The sequence below is a fragment of the Sordaria macrospora genome, chromosome 1, assembly GCF_033870435.1.
Source record: "Sordaria macrospora chromosome 1, complete sequence".
Lineage (NCBI taxonomy): Eukaryota > Fungi > Ascomycota > Sordariomycetes > Sordariales > Sordariaceae > Sordaria > Sordaria macrospora.
Window position 1 is genome coordinate 5,364,041 of NC_089371.1, and position 14,797 is coordinate 5,378,837.

The 14,797-nt window shown below is 54.2% G+C and overlaps 3 protein-coding genes across 3 annotated transcripts; 2 read left to right on the plus strand and 1 right to left on the minus strand.

Moving 5' to 3' along the window:
• Positions 1 to 95: 95 nt before the first annotated feature.
• On the minus strand, positions 96 to 3,134 carry SMAC4_01601 (uncharacterized protein). The gene is made up of 3 exons (XM_003352719.2): positions 2,051 to 3,134; positions 1,073 to 1,524; positions 96 to 893 (listed from the first exon to the last, which is right to left on the minus strand). Exons 2-3 carry the CDS (start codon positions 1,092 to 1,094, stop codon positions 385 to 387), a joined length of 531 nt encoding a protein of 176 aa, XP_003352767.1. The 5' UTR covers positions 1,095 to 1,524; positions 2,051 to 3,134; the 3' UTR covers positions 96 to 384.
• Positions 3,135 to 7,898: 4,764 nt separating this feature from the next.
• SMAC4_01600 (uncharacterized protein) lies at positions 7,899 to 11,260 on the plus strand (the record flags this gene model as incomplete). Its single annotated transcript, XM_003352718.2, has 1 exon — positions 7,899 to 11,260. The coding sequence occupies one exon, from the start codon at positions 7,899 to 7,901 to the stop codon at positions 11,157 to 11,159; it is 3,261 nt and encodes a 1,086-aa protein (XP_003352766.1). The 3' UTR covers positions 11,160 to 11,260.
• A 1,176-nt stretch (positions 11,261 to 12,436) lies between these two features.
• SMAC4_01599 (uncharacterized protein) lies at positions 12,437 to 14,172 on the plus strand. Its single transcript, XM_066089621.1, has 3 exons — positions 12,437 to 12,962; positions 13,023 to 13,193; positions 13,293 to 14,172. Exons 1-3 carry the CDS (start codon positions 12,546 to 12,548, stop codon positions 13,452 to 13,454), a joined length of 750 nt encoding a protein of 249 aa, XP_065945736.1. The 5' UTR covers positions 12,437 to 12,545; the 3' UTR covers positions 13,455 to 14,172.
• Positions 14,173 to 14,797: the final 625 nt, after the last annotated feature.

The following is a 14,797-nucleotide window of genomic DNA, read 5'->3' on the forward strand; positions in this document are numbered from 1 at the left end:
TTCAGTAGTGTAGGACGAGAAAACAGTCAAATTCTTTCAATTGCTTGCTGTTCACACAATTCAATCAATTGGAACAAGGAGGTTGTGAGTTTTTTAAGGTTGTATTACTGACGACTCCTTCCATTACACTTTTCATATACATGGATGGGGAGGGAGCAAACTACCAGTACATATAATTATCCAACCCATCATCTTCTCTAGACGCGCGCGCAAAAAAATAACCAAAGCAGACCCAGCAGGCATCCATCAGAGAGACCATATCATAACATCCAAGCAGCCCTTATTAACCCAACCATGTCTGTCGTTCGTGTGTTGTGTCCGATTTCCAGAGGAAGGGGGAGAAAGTCGTATTATTGAACGGTGTGTATGAACGGAACCCCCGATTTAGAGGCGGGAACCGTGGACGACCTTCATGTCGACGGCCATCTCGCGACCGTGGTCGGAGACGACGAGGACACGGACGGAGCCGCGGCCAGACTCGAAAGCCTTCTGGAGACGGTTCCAGAGGGAGCTCTGGTCGATGACGGGGAGGTTCTGCTTGACATCGCCAGTCTCGGTCATGGCGACGATGGAGCCATCCTGCATGTCGAGGACGCGGTACTGCTTGAAGACGGGGCCGAGCATGGTCTGGACAACGACGCTGGGGGCGGGGTTGGAGACGAAGCTGGACTCCTCATGGAGCTGCTTGGTGAAGAGGTCGACACCGAGGTAACGGTGCTGGCCGGTGGCAGCAGAGGTGCTGATGCGGATCACCTGGCAAGGGCGGCCCTGGAGGATGAGGATGTCGCCGAGGCGGATGTGGTGGCAGGGGATGGTGACGGTCTGGGAAGCAGAGCCGGTGCCGGTGGTGCCGGTGGCACGGGGCTGAGCATCAGCATCAGCGTGGCCGTGAGCTTTGTTGGAGGGAGACATGGTCAGCTTATTATTATTATTGCCTCAGGAGGAAGAGAAGAGAAGAGAAGAAAGTCGAAGTCGAGGTTGAGATGTCAAAAGGAAAGGGGAGGAGGAAGGAAGGGAAGGAAGGAAAGATGAAGATAATATATGATGGATGATGGGTACGGTCAGTACTTACAGTCCTCGTCGTAGTAGCCCATTTTGGAAGATGTGTTGTTATTGGAGACTTTGACTAGAGAAAGTTCGTTTTCTTGGATGTCGACAGTGGACTCGCTGTAGAGGCTGGGTGCCTTCTTATGAGCTGCGCGATAGGTGGGGAAGGCGACAGTAGTCTCGTCGACAACGATCTTCTCCTTGTAAGAAGTGGATCTAGGGGGTGCAGGGAGTGCAGGGAAGTCGACAGTAGTGTCGTCGACGTGGGTGGACTCCTTGTGGCTGGGACGGTAGCTAGCGACGTCGACGGTGGAACCGACTGCGTGACCTTCGTTGTGGTAGGCGGGCTGGAACTTGGACCGGTATTGATGCTCAGCAATGTCGATAGCGCTGGCGCTGTCGGAGGATTGTTGATGATGAGAAGACGAGTTGTGATGATGAGGCTTTTCGAAAGATGGTTCGGAAAAATTGTGACCACTGAAGGGATTTCCTGGGTTAGATATACGCGTAGAAAACAGCAGAGAACGACCACAACAGCACCGAACAGAGGGCTTGAGAGGGCTGGGGCTCGAAAAGGGGATTTGGTACAGTGTTTTTTCCCGCTCACTCCCTTGATCGTAAGTGGACCATGGAGCTAATACAAAAAGGGGAATGTTTAGGAGGCTGGGGGGGTCTGCCGCGCCTAACCATGAGCGGTGAAGCAAAAAGAAAAGCACGACCAGCTGGTTTACGAGCTCGCCAGCCCCTAGACCGCTCCAGCTAGCCATTTGCAACGCACTCGCGAGTCCCAGCCGCTTCTGCCAGGGGGGGTCTACCAGCTGAACTGGTTTGCAGCTTCAACGTGGAAGCAGACACACGGCCAGCATGCCCACCTGAACCCTCCCCCGGCTCAAGAAGCGGGTCCGGTTTCAAAACGGGGGCTGAAAGGGAAAGGAACGGTGACGGGATGTGAAAACGCAGAAAACGGATCTTGCACTAGAAAAAAAAAACCCGATCAACTCACCTCGTGTGCGAATGGTGCTCCTGAGGCTCCAGAGGATAGTGAGGCGCGGCGTGGTGGTGGTGGTCGTTATGCTTGGGCTCGGGAACGATCACCGGACCAGCCTGGGAGCCGTGGGAGCCGTGGCCATGGCCATGGTCATGCTTGTGAGTATGGACATGCTCCGTCTTGTGCACCTCGACGACATCGTGGTGAGATGAGTGGTGAGAGTGAGGACGATGGATATGAGGGAGCTTGTCAGTGAGGTGGTCAATGAGGTGGTGCTTGTGGCCCTTGTGGTGTTCCTCGTCCTCGGCCGAGTGAGCGCGGTGGATGTGGGGGAGCTTGTCAGTGAGGTGGTCAATGAGATGGTGCTTGTGCTCCTTGTTGTCTTCCTCGTGGTGGTGGTGGTGGCCCTCGTCCTTGTGAAGGTGAAGGTGAGGGATATGGGGCAGGTGAGGCTTGTGAGAGTGATGCGAGTGGTGAGAGACGTGCGAATGGGTGCTGGCAGGGCGATGGTGGTGATGCTCCTTGTGGTGGTCTTCCTTGCGAACCTCCTCCTCACGGGTGATGTGGATCTCCTCCTCGACGATGCGCTGCTCTACACGGGGAGGCTGAAGCTCATGGACAGGCGGAGGGACGGGAGCATGGTGGTGATCCTCACGGCCATGGTGATGGTGAGCGGCAGCAGCACCGGCAGCAGCAGCAACAGCAGCAGCAGCAACAGCCGGCTTGGTGACCTTGACCTCAACCTTCTCGTGAACCTTGGTATGAGTTTGCACGCCCTTTTCAGGTTCCCGGTACGTGCCCGGGAAGATGCTGAAAGGGACGGGGACACGGGCCTCAAAATCCAGTTTGGCGGTTGTCTACGGCGCAAGAGGCAGTCTCTTCTATCAACCTTTCGATATACGAAAGATTGATGAAAAGAATGTCTCTGGCTTCTCTATGAAAAGAAGTCGATTGACGTAGGTGAGAAGGCGGTCACTGTGCGACCCGTCTTCTTGGACTCGGATTCAGTCGATTCCTCTGCGAAGAGGGTTTCGAAAAGGATGGGGATTCCGGAGTTGTTGTGGTTGGTTGTGAGTGGTCGGATGCTGACTGGGGAAGATGGTAAGGAGAAGATCAAGACAGGTAAAGCTACCACGAGCAAGGCCGGTTCAAATAATGAGCGGAGTGTCCGTCTGGGGGAACTACGGGACCACCGTTACCGATTGTGGGCGGTGGTTGGCCCGGCCTTGTAGGGAGAATCACAAGCAAAACAGGGCGATACGGAGGGAGACGGAGGCTCGCTGGGGCCCGTGTGGGCGTTGACGACGGCGATGTGCGTGTCTGATGTGTGGGAGAGTTTCTTGGGGAAAATGGAGAGGGGGGGGTCTAGATCTCTAGAAGGAGGGGGGTTCGCCAATGGGATCGCTGGCGAGCGGTGTATGGCAGAGAGCTTGCTGGCAACTGGCTAGAGAGAGCTTCATCTTCTCGCTGAAGCTCGGCAGAACTGCCCCTGGGGATAACCTCACTCGACCCCAGGCCTCAGCTACGCGGATGTAGCGTGGATCTCATAGCACAGCTGAGCCTCTGAATGGCAATCATAACCATCCTACAGCACCCACTGACCCAGTCTCAAGCCAGTGTAGGCCGCCATAATAAGAGCCGAGAGGCCAGAAGAGTGGATGGTCAGACTGGTGATGCTGGGCAGTTGTAGGTACCGAAGGGTTGATAAAAGCTTTGGAGATGGGATGGGCAGGAGGAAATTGTGGGATTTCCAAGTCCCGGCTGTGCGAATATCCACCATTTTTTCTCTCCCTTTTTGCCCTTTTTTTCTGGTGGGTTTGCGGCGCCGCGGCGGTTCTGCCGTTCATCTGTTTACGCACATATGGTGTGGGGAACAGCTTGTTTATCGAAAGCAAAAGGGGCTTAGTGCATCGCCAAGGGGCCCGTATTGATCCCCACGCCATCGACCCTGATTGCTTCCTGATTCGTCTCTGTGTGCTCGGCCGCCCGGTCCCTTTTCCCCAGCGAGTCCCCAGCCCCCCCTCGCGAATCTCGTTCTGGGATCAGCCAGCTACGGCCAGCGATGCCTGAGACCCAATCGAGCTTAGGTCCAAGCTCCTTGACGACCATGATGGGAGCTCGAGGTGAGCTGAACATGAGCGGAGCAGGCAAGCATCACATCGCCTTCGATTCGATCAAATCGTCGCGGCCGACCCATTCGATCGCCGAACATGACTTGTGGCCTCCTGCCAAGTGCCAACCTCCCGCAATCTGGAGCGACAGATCCGTGGTGCCCGTACCCCGTTTTCGCGTTCATATACCGCCAGTTCTCCCGAGGTTGTCGCTTGGGTTTTCAGCAGCTCCGCTGAAGCCATCATCGACTTTGCAAAGGGTCCGGCAGTCAGCTAGCAGAGGCCCAGTGCTAGGAACTGCTAGGTGAAACGCCAGGACAGGACCTGTTCCAGAGATTGTGCGACGGCTGTGTAGTGTAGGTCTAGGGCCTGTAGACAGGACCAGCCCTCAATAGCCGCCCAGAGGTCATCATGGATAGCATTCCTTTCCAATTTGTGACAGGCAGCGAACCGACCGGAACAGTGGCTCGACTGGTCCACTGCTCAGCGCTGCATCTGCACGCCACTCATGTCGGTTGGTAAACCGGAGGAATAAAGGGTGAAAGCATGGGAAAAGGGCATGGCCGGGCCTCTCAGCCCCAGGGCGTATCGGCGTCACGACGAGGAGGGGAGGCCGCAAGGTCGGGCCAGCGTCATTCCATCATGATCATCACCACCCGAACGAACAGAGAGACCTCTTCTCTCTCTGAGCCAGTCGGGGGACCCCAGAAAGATCTCGGGTTTGCTGCAACAGCTGCTGCAACACAAGGCGTGGTTCAGCTCCTTGATAGGTGGCTGGGAAATTGATGAGCGGTTTCGAACCCTTCAGCGACACCCTCGGCTGCATTTCGACCTGCAGTAGAGCTGCAGGCTAGAAGCCGAAAGACCTGAATGGTGGATCAATGGAAGCTGTGGGTATCAGTTGGCGTTTCCGACACAGTCTCGACCCCTTTCCCAGCCTCTTTTTCGTTCCATGAGAATGTTTCCAGTGTGTGTGTGTGCCCTTCTGCGGGTAGAGGTATTGTCGCGTAGGGAAACGATATGTAGCAACAAGCGCAAAGAGCACAGGAGGTAACCATTGGGACGTTTCCATTGGGCTGTTTAAGAGGTTCAGCCCTCCATGAACCGAACCGCTAGGGATTTTGTTTGGATAGCCGCCAACCTCCACCCAGTGCTGTAGCAGGCCGATGAATAACGGGAAACGGCATCACCGCGTGGTGTTTGTCGGTCTCGTCGCAGTTTTACCTAGTCGCGGTGTGCTGTTCCACCAACGTGTTTACTGTCTGACAAACGGCATCATGAACGTGGAAAGTTGGGTGGCAAGCTGTCAACAACAGGCTACGCCTGTAAAATGAGACTGGTCGATCGATTTGCTTCTCACTTATGGTGTCTGGCTCTATGGCGGTAGATCTCATTCGGCCCGGCGGTCATGGTTCTCACAGCGCCGTGACGGCAGCGTTCTCCTTTCTGCCGTCTAATGCCTAATGCCTCGGGTTTGTGGTTCTGGATCAGCACGTTGTAACGCTATCTCGTGAAGGGAAAGGACGCGATGCACCCTTTGATGGAGCCTCTCCTGACGGCTCGTTTGTCCCGTAACGCGAATCGTAATGCTCCGAAAATGCGGATTCGCCCTCTTTTCTCAGGACACCTGTCGCTGTTGCAGATGTTGACCCGGCAACGTCCCCTCGGGTTCGCGTGTTCCTGACGCTAGCTCAGATTGGGGACAGCCCGCCAGTCCGGAAGCTTCCCTTTCCTTCCTTGGTGATGGTTGGTGGCACATGTCCACAGAGCCTCACCGACGGGATCGAGAAGGCCGGTTCCGATCCGATCTACACGTGTCGTAGTCTTTGACGGAATGGAAGGTCGGCAGAACCAAACTGTTCTTTGACGTCTGCCGCTGGGTACGATGTTGACAACACGGCCTCGGAGGACCGGATCTCGGGATACGCAGTGCGCGGTGGGGAGTGCTGGAAAAGGGGCAACAACAGGAAGACGACGGAGTCGGTGCCCTACCACCTTTCCACCCCGGACCCAGACGGCGCAGATTTCCCGCGAGAATTCTTGGTTCGGGGCTCAATGCGATACGTCCGTGTACGCTGTAGCTGCGGGCCTTGCGCACGTCACGGCACTGATCTTCTTTTTACCCCTTGCAGTCCCGGTCCCGTGCCGCTCGTCCCCTACATCTGCCCTGCTGCTGCTGCTGCTGCGTTCTGCGTGGTGCAGACAGCATGCCAGGAACAAGTGAACAACTGGCGGTGCTGCTGGCTAGCGTATGCACAGCCAAGGGCCACATCGGCGGTGGTCGAGTGAAGTGTTGGTGGATGGCCCACCTGCTAACACACCAAAGGAACACCGACAACACCAACATGTTGTGATGGTGAGACTCACAAGACCATATCGACCAGACAACTTTCGGTGTATCTTTCCACAGGGACCACAGATCAGCGGCATATTGTCCAGATGGCATTCTGTAGTGTAGCAGCAGCCCGTCCCTTCCCTTCAAGCCAAGCAAAGCCAACCGCTGATGTTCATGAGACTCGACTAGAGCATCGGGCGGTTCCGGCGGCTGGCGATCTTGAAGCTGGACTCGCCTCCCTTCCAAGCCATGTCTCTCTGTCTTGTCTTTTTTTCTGGCGGCAGGCAATCAACAGCGTACATCATGGCATTGGTCTGACTTGACCCGGATCTCAGATGGGCCATCTGGAGCTCTCCGAGTGCTCGACCGAGTCTCGTCCTGTGTGTCCAGGTGGTCCCATCTGGGTAAGACAATGATCGTTTGTTGTGTAGTACCGAGTGTGTCCAACTGTGACAATGAGTGGGTGCTGAAAACGATTGAACCGACAGACCTTTCATTGAAATTGTAGATGAGTTGAACGTTTTTCGATAGAATCGAGCCTTGAGGCTGGACTTTGAGCCAAATCGAAGCCAGCGAGGAAAAGTACCTCTGATGAGTCGATCGCCTGCTCATGACATTTCGGTGTACCGGACTCATCGAGCTAGAGGTATCCGAGAAATCCTCACCTACGGTCTGTGATGTCTAACGCCCGCAATTTGGAATGGAAACAGTTCGAGTTCGGATGAGATCCAATGCCGTGACCTCCAAGTCAAAGCGCCCTCCATGAGCTGGGATTTCTTCCTCTACCCCATACCATTTTGTGTCTTGATTACCTACCAAGTCCATAACGAACATCAAACCCATGAAGATGCATTGGCAGAACCGAATCGCCTTTTCCATCATCGTCGGCATGGTCGCCGGTGCCTTTGCCTTTGCCCTCACATATCAATGCTTCCGCGATTATCAGCGTCGCCGTAGTACTCTGCCTAGAGGGGCAGATGAAACTCCCCCGGTTGAGGCTGTCTGATATTCCAGAGTCGAGTACTTCCTTCCATGTTGTGATTTTGAGAGGAAGGTAGGAAGGATCATGGCGATGCCTTCTCGAACTCAACATCACCACTTTCAAAGCGGACAGAACAGTGAGCAGCGGCCCCTGTAATTGGTCATGGCCTCGCTAACAATTAGATCGATGGAAGTGGAAGAGCTTGCTGACGTAAGGCACTCGGCGAGTGACTGCTTCTTGCCGGGCAGTTGCCCCTGGCAGAGGTGAGAGGACAGCAAATGGAAGTACCCATGTACCCCTCTACCCCGCCATGACATCTTGGTCGCATTGTTTTGGAAGCCATTCAGAAACTTTGACCTTCACATCACCATTTTTGATATCTTTCCTACCTAAACCGAGCTCAACATCTGGTATCTCCCGACAACACAAGCCCAGATGAAGCAGCGATTCTCCTCCCTCGACGTCAGGGTCGTGGCCCACGAGCTCTCGGAAGCTCTGGTGTCGCTGCGCCTGGCCAACATCTACGATCTCAACTCCAAGATCCTCCTCCTCAAGTTCGCCAAACCTGACAACAGGCAACAGCTCCTGATCGAATCCGGTTTCCGCTGCCATCTTACCGACTTCGTACGCACTGCCTCCCCAGCACCCAGCCAGTTCGTCGCCAGGCTTCGCAAATACCTCAAGACTCGACGTTGTACCTCGGTCTCGCAGATTGGCACCGATCGCATCATCGAGTTCCAGTTCAGCGATGGCGCTTTCCGACTTTACCTCGAATTCTTTGCTAGCGGCAACATCATCCTTACTGATTCCGACCTCAAGATCTTGGCTCTGCTCCGCAATGTTCCCGAGGGCGAAGCCCAGGAACCTCAGCGCATTGGTCTGACCTACACGCTTGAAAACAGACAGAACTTTGGGGGTGTTCCTACCCTGACCAAAGAGCGTTTGAGGGATGCGCTCCAGAGCACAGTCCAAAAGGTAGCCGCTGATCAGGCTGCCGGCAAGAAGATCAAGAAGAAGGGCGCCGACGAGCTACGAAGGGGCCTTGCGACCACCATCACAGAGCTACCGCCCATCCTCGTCGACCATGTCTTCCGTCTCACCAGCTTCGACCCATCCACCAAGCCTGCCGAGATCCTGGAGGACGACTCCCTCCTAGACAGGCTATTCGATACCCTCCAGAAAGCACGAGAAATTCTTGACGAGGTCACCGATTCTTCCGTTGCCAACGGTTACATCATCGCCAAGCCCAGGCCCGGGTTTGAGGATGCGGAGGTGGTCGTCGATGCACCACCAGCCGAGAAGGCAAAGAACCTCCTCTACGAGGACTTCCAACCGTTCCTGCCCAAGCAGTTCGAGAATAATAAGGACTATCGCATCTTGCCGTTCGTCGGCTACAACAAGACTGTTGATGAGTTCTTCTCTTCCCTCGAGGGACAAAGGCTAGAGTCCAAACTCAGTGAGCGCGAGGCTGCTGCCAAGAGGAAGCTCGAAGCTGCCCGTATGGACCAGGCTAAGCGAATAGAAGGACTCCAAGAGATGGAGATGCTCAATTACCGCAAGGCAGCAACCATCCAAGCCAATATCGAGCGTGTCCAGGAAGCCATGGATGCCGTAAACGGCCTGCTTCAGGAAGGCATGGACTGGGTCGACATCACGAAACTGATTGAAAAGGAGCAGAAGCAAGGCAACCCTGTTGCGGAAATCATCAAGTTGCCGATGAAGCTGAAGGAAAACACCATCACACTACTGCTAGGAGAAGGCGTGGAAGAAGAGGAAGAGGGTGACGAAGACAAAGAGGATGATGAGTTTGATTACAGCGATGATGAAGACGAAGGTGACGTGGGAGAGCCAAAGGATAAAGTGCCAGTCAACCGCCTTGAGATCGATATCAACCTTACACTCAGCGTCTGGAATAACGCAAGAGAGTACTACGACCAGAAGCGAACAGCTGCTCACAAGGCGCAAAAGACCGTTCAACAGTCGGTTATCGCCTTGAAGAGCGCCGAGCAAAAGATTTCCGAGGATCTCAGGAAGGGTCTCAAGCAGGAGAAACCAGTCCTTCAACCCATCAGGAAGGCAATGTGGTTTGAGAAGTTCACCTGGTTTATATCGTCGGATGGCTATCTCGTTCTTGGAGGCCGTGACGCCCAACAGAACGAGATGCTATACAAGCGGTATCTCAGGAAGGGTGACGTCTACGTCCACGCCGATGTACACGGAGCTGCTAGCGTGATCATCAAGAATAATCCCAAGACGCCTGATGCGCCAATCCCGCCCTCAACTCTTGCCCAGGCTGGCAACTTGTCGGTGTGCTGCTCTAGTGCTTGGGACTCGAAGGCTGGCATGGGGGCCTGGTGGGTTAATGCCGACCAGGTTTCCAAGAGCGCGCCCACTGGCGAATACCTCCCGGTAGGATCGTTCATGGTCCGAGGGAAGCGTAACCTCTTGCCTCCGGCGCTGCTGACGCTTGGTTTCGGTCTGCTCTTCAGGATATCTGATGACAGCAAGTCGAAGCATACTCGTAATAGGGTCTACGACTTTGGAGAAGCCAAGACGAGAGATCGTGCTGACTCTCTAGATGTGCTGTCAGAACATGGAGAGAGCCTTCACGAGCAGAAGCCAGAGGCCGGTCAAAAGTCTGAGAGTGACGACGAAGACGAGGATGCCGCAAACCAAAAGGGAAGATCTAATCCTTTGCACTCACAGCGTTCTGTACAAGACAAGTCCGTGGAAAGCGATGCTGGCCAGGGCGCGGAGCCACCAACGGAAGAACTCGCAGATCTTGAAATCAACAAGGACGAGTCCGTAAGCAATCTCGATGAGGACAACAAGTCGCCGGCGGAACCGGAACCCGCTGTAGCACAGGACGAAAAGGAGGAGGGAGATGATGATGAGGACGAGGACTCACACCAGCCATCCAGCAAGCAGGCCGGCACCCCCTCATCATCAACCGCTCCCCAAAAGCAACAGCCTCTGAAGAAGGCACCCGCCAAGCGTGGCCAGCGCGGCAAGCAAAAGAAGATTGCGGCCAAGTACAAGGACCAAGACGAGGAGGATCGTGCCCTCATGGAGGAGCTTATGGGTGTCAAGGCTGCTCGTGAGAAGGCCGAAGCCGAAGCCGTTGCCAAAGCCAAGGCCGAAGCCGAGGCTGCTGCTGCTCGCGAGCGTCGTCGTCAACAACAGGAGCGCGTCAAGAAGGAGATCGCCGAGCACGAGGAGGTCCGTCGTCTCATGATGGAGGAGGGCGAGGACATGCCCGTGGACGAGTCCGAGATGGCGATGGAAATGGCACCGCTCGAGACCCTGGTCGGCACTCCGCTTGGGGGCGATGAGATCTTGGAGGTGGTGCCGATCTGCGCGCCGTGGAATGCTCTAAACAAGGTCAAGTACAAGACGAAGCTGCAGCCTGGAAATACGAAGAAGGGCAAGGCCGTTAAGGAGATCGTTGAGCGGTGGAGGATCGCGGGCGCCAAGAAAGGCTGGATTGATGAGTCGTCGTCGGATCCTGAGAAGATTTGGCCCAGAGAGGTAGAGCTCATCAAGGGACTGAAGGTTGAAGAGGCCTTCAACTGCGTGCCTGTGAGCAAGGTCACCGTGATGCAGTCTGGTGGTCATGCTGCTTCAAGCGGAGGAAGTTCCGGGAAGGGTGGTAGCAAAGGAGGTGCCGCGAATAGAGGACAGAAGAAGAAGAAATAGGTCAGAAGCTCGTCGGAGAAGCGGAAACCATGTTTTTGTATAAACAGACGTTTTACAGTTCAGCGAAGCTATTGCAGCAGAAGCACAGGAAATGGTTTACAAGCTCAGTTTTCAGTTCTTCCATGTGAATTCCTTTTGTAAAGCAGACAATGCACGTATGAGCCTGTCTGGATGAAGTTGGATGGTGCAGCACAATGTTGAACATCAGGACATCGGATAGGTACTAGTGCTGTGATTCTGGGAATAGCCTCATCCCAATGCCGTCGTGTCAAGTGGAACAGATCGGGAAGATTGCATAATCTCAGGGGTAGATAAGAGATAACAGCCGATGCAAGCCCCACCAAAAGCGTGTACAAGCACGAACCACTGACGTCTTACTGAGGGCAGATTTTCGGCGCCGTGACCGACCGAAATAGCGGACAGGAGCCGGCAGGCAAGTACCTCTACCTTAGAATGGGCGCCGAGCCGACGGTCCTTCCAGTGGTTAATCAAAAGGCCGAAGGCTCCAGTCCAGTCGGCCGCTCCAGTCCGCTCTGGTTGGCCCCATTCGCTAACGTCCAAGTACACGGGTACCCAGCGGCTCACCTATCCATCATCATACACCCAGCCAGCTTCCAGAATCCAGAAATCCGGCCTGGCAACCCGACGCACCGCAACTGGAACCCGACCCGAATCTGACTCTCTTCTCGTTGTTCATCGGCACTGCCTCACCTCAGCCTACGATTCCGTGAGCACCTCATCTTCAAGTTCTGTCGTCCATTCTCTCAGCTTGTGAATCTCATCACAGCAGCTGCCTCACCTTCACTTTATAACACACAAGAACTTCCATTACCTTTTCCCCCTATCTTCCCTCCTTTTTTCTAATCGCTTCATCTCCGTCGTCCACCCAACAACCCCCCTGTTCGCCGATTTTCCGCAACCAAGCACAACACGCAAGCTACTGCCAACTTTGAACAACTGGCGCACGATTAACTCTTTAATTCACCGAATTCCCGACTTTGGACCTTTCCGTTTCTCTAACTGGACTATTTACAACAAGCGGAACCCTCGGACCCCCCTCTAATTGATTCCCCCGAGCTCGAGAAACAACCACCTTGGCCAAGCAAGCTGCAAGCTCTACAGTAGTCTTGCTACAGCTTCGAAATATTGCGCAGTGTTTTCTCCTGGTGTTCAGCCCAGAAAACCCTTAGAAAACGAAATCATGCCGGCCACCGAACAGGTCCGCCGTGGGGAGGATGTCGAGCCACGGGAGAATATCTACACATTTGTGCCAAACTTGATCGGTACGAATTCACGAATGCTTCCACTCACTGCTTCCGCTGCCTCTGTCTCCGGGTCCCATGCCCCTCGCGCCTGTGTAAACCTCAAGACATGACCAGATCGTGAATGGCTTCGCTAACAGGGTTTGGCCCACCACTACTTACAGGTTACTCCCGTATCATCCTTGCCGTAGCTTCGCTCTACTACATGCCCCTCCACCCACGAACATGCTCTCTCCTCTACAGCATCTCATGCTTGCTCGACGCCCTTGACGGCTATGCCGCCCGCTACCTCGACCAGTCTACCCGCTTCGGCGCCGTGCTCGACATGGTGACGGACCGCTGCACGACCGCCTGTCTGCTCGTCTTCCTCGCCTCCGCCTTCCCCCGCTGGTCCATCGTCTTCCAGGGCCTGATCGCCCTCGACATGGCCAGCCACTACATGCACATGTACGCGACTTTGGCCATGGGCGGCTCGGATGAGAGCCACAAGAACGTCGACAAGTCGAGGAGCTGGATTCTTAATCTCTACTATACCAACAGGGTGCGTTCTGGTCTATACTTTAGGAGAAAGAAGTTGGCAGCTGACATGCGGGACCTACAGACCGTTCTTTTCTTGTGCTGCGCCCTCAACGAGGTCTTCTTCATCGCCCTCTACCTGCTCTCCTTCTCGAGCCCTCTCCTCTCTCCTGGCCTCTTGGAGCAGGTTCCCGAGATTAAGCAGGCCAACCCCTACAGCGCCGCTGCTCTCGAGCTGGCGCGTGCCAACAAGATGGTAAGCCGACAGACATCATTTCCCTCCCACTCCATCATCTTGCAAATTTAAGCAGCTTAACAGTTTTACTAACCTTTGATTCGTGTTCGTCTTTTGTAGGACTCCACCGTCCCTTGGATCATCGCAGCCATCTCCTTTCCCGTCATGATGCTCAAGCAAATCATCAACGTCGTCCAGCTCGTCAAGGCTAGCAGGTGGCTAGCGGAGGGTGACCTCGAGGCCAGAAAGGAGAGCAGGAAGAACCAGAAGAAGAACCTCTAAATGTCGTTTCTTTTTGACATTATCGGGTTGTACTTCTAAGTTCACGGGGACGAGATACAGGCGGCTGTGGCTGTTTGGAGCTTGGACTTGCTTAGGCGTTGTCCAACTCCCATGCCTAATTCTGCTCTCCCCTAACCCAAGCCCCTATCTTTTATTGGCTTCTGAGGGGCAAGGAACACAATAGGCCTTTTGGCATGTTGGTATTTTTATGGGCGGGGCAAAGGGCCCTTGTACTTTTGTTGTAATTGAAAAAAAGAAAGGGGGGGCTTGTTGTTGCTAGGGTGTTTTAGATTGTAGTGATGTTTGTTGCTGTTGAGAGCTCAACTGGCCGACGGGGTCAGTCAGCTGAACTTGTTAGTTGCATGATATGGATGGATGGATGTGTGAGGGGACGGGAAGGGAAAGCAAGAGTTGTTGAAGAACAGATTATAGACATTGGTATTATGATCTGAAGTGCGATATGGGATGGCATGGTTCGGCTTGGTTGGGTGGCATGGTTGATGGCTGGCTGGCATAGGATGGATGGATGGTTGGTTGGTTGGAGGTTATCTACCTACATAATGAAGCTTTTTTTCTTCCTTTACGAAGCCTTTGGATTGCTTGTTTCTCTTTAGCTCCTTACGCTTATTTAGTTTTTCTCTTCTGTTGTAAACATTAGAGCACTTTACATATGGCCCCTGACGGATGGGTTTTACATCCAAGTTTCCGTGCCAGACCAGTTAAGTGAATAACCCATTGTTTTCCTCTTCGGGGACGGGATCTATCATGGGCAAAACAAACCCATCTGTGAGAGGAAGGAGGATTGAGCCCGTCAAGGTTGGTGAACTGGTCAACCACAGTCAACCAATGTGTGCCTTATTGTACCTCTAAAGGTATGACCTCATCAGGTACACTCACTAGACTGACCAGACTAGTAACGAGGAACACCCGACCTCGCTACGAGTTGCAGTACGCGTAAATGCTTCCATGCTTCCAAGTTGTCACCAGGCAAATACCTGGGACACTGGTAGGCAGGAACCAGACGTGACCTTCTAGAACAACCCAAGTAAGTTATACCTTTGGATTTGCACAAAGACATCAATCATCGCCTCAACTGAAGGGAAGCCGCAACCGAGGAGGTCCATGCATGCATGCGTTCCATCCGAGCCCATCAGGGACCACCCCCTTTTCGACCGGTCGCTCTTTTCCCTAGACTCACTCACCCACTCACAGTCACAGCGCACAACCTAATGGAAGGGACAGGCAACAACGAACCTACCTAGAGGTACGTTGTTCCAACTTCCAAGGTACAGTAAGAGCACCTTCCATAATAAGGCTCGCAGTCCACCTTGGAAAGAAAAAGA

Bases quoted from the DNA above. Each gene is read 5' to 3' on its own strand.
- SMAC4_01601 (XM_003352719.2), bottom strand. From the start codon at position 1,094: ATGGGCTACTACGACGAGGACT. The intron at 894-1,072 runs GTAAGTACTGAC...CCTCCAACAAAG, and splicing joins GGGCTACTACGACGAGGACT to CTCACGGCCACGCTGATGCT.
- SMAC4_01599 (XM_066089621.1), top strand. From the start codon at position 12,546: ATGGCTTCGCTAACAGGGTTTGGCCCACCACTACTTACAGGTTACTCC. The intron at 12,963-13,022 runs GTGCGTTCTGGT...CGGGACCTACAG, and splicing joins ATCTCTACTATACCAACAGG to ACCGTTCTTTTCTTGTGCTG. The intron at 13,194-13,292 runs GTAAGCCGACAG...CGTCTTTTGTAG, and splicing joins TGGCGCGTGCCAACAAGATG to GACTCCACCGTCCCTTGGAT.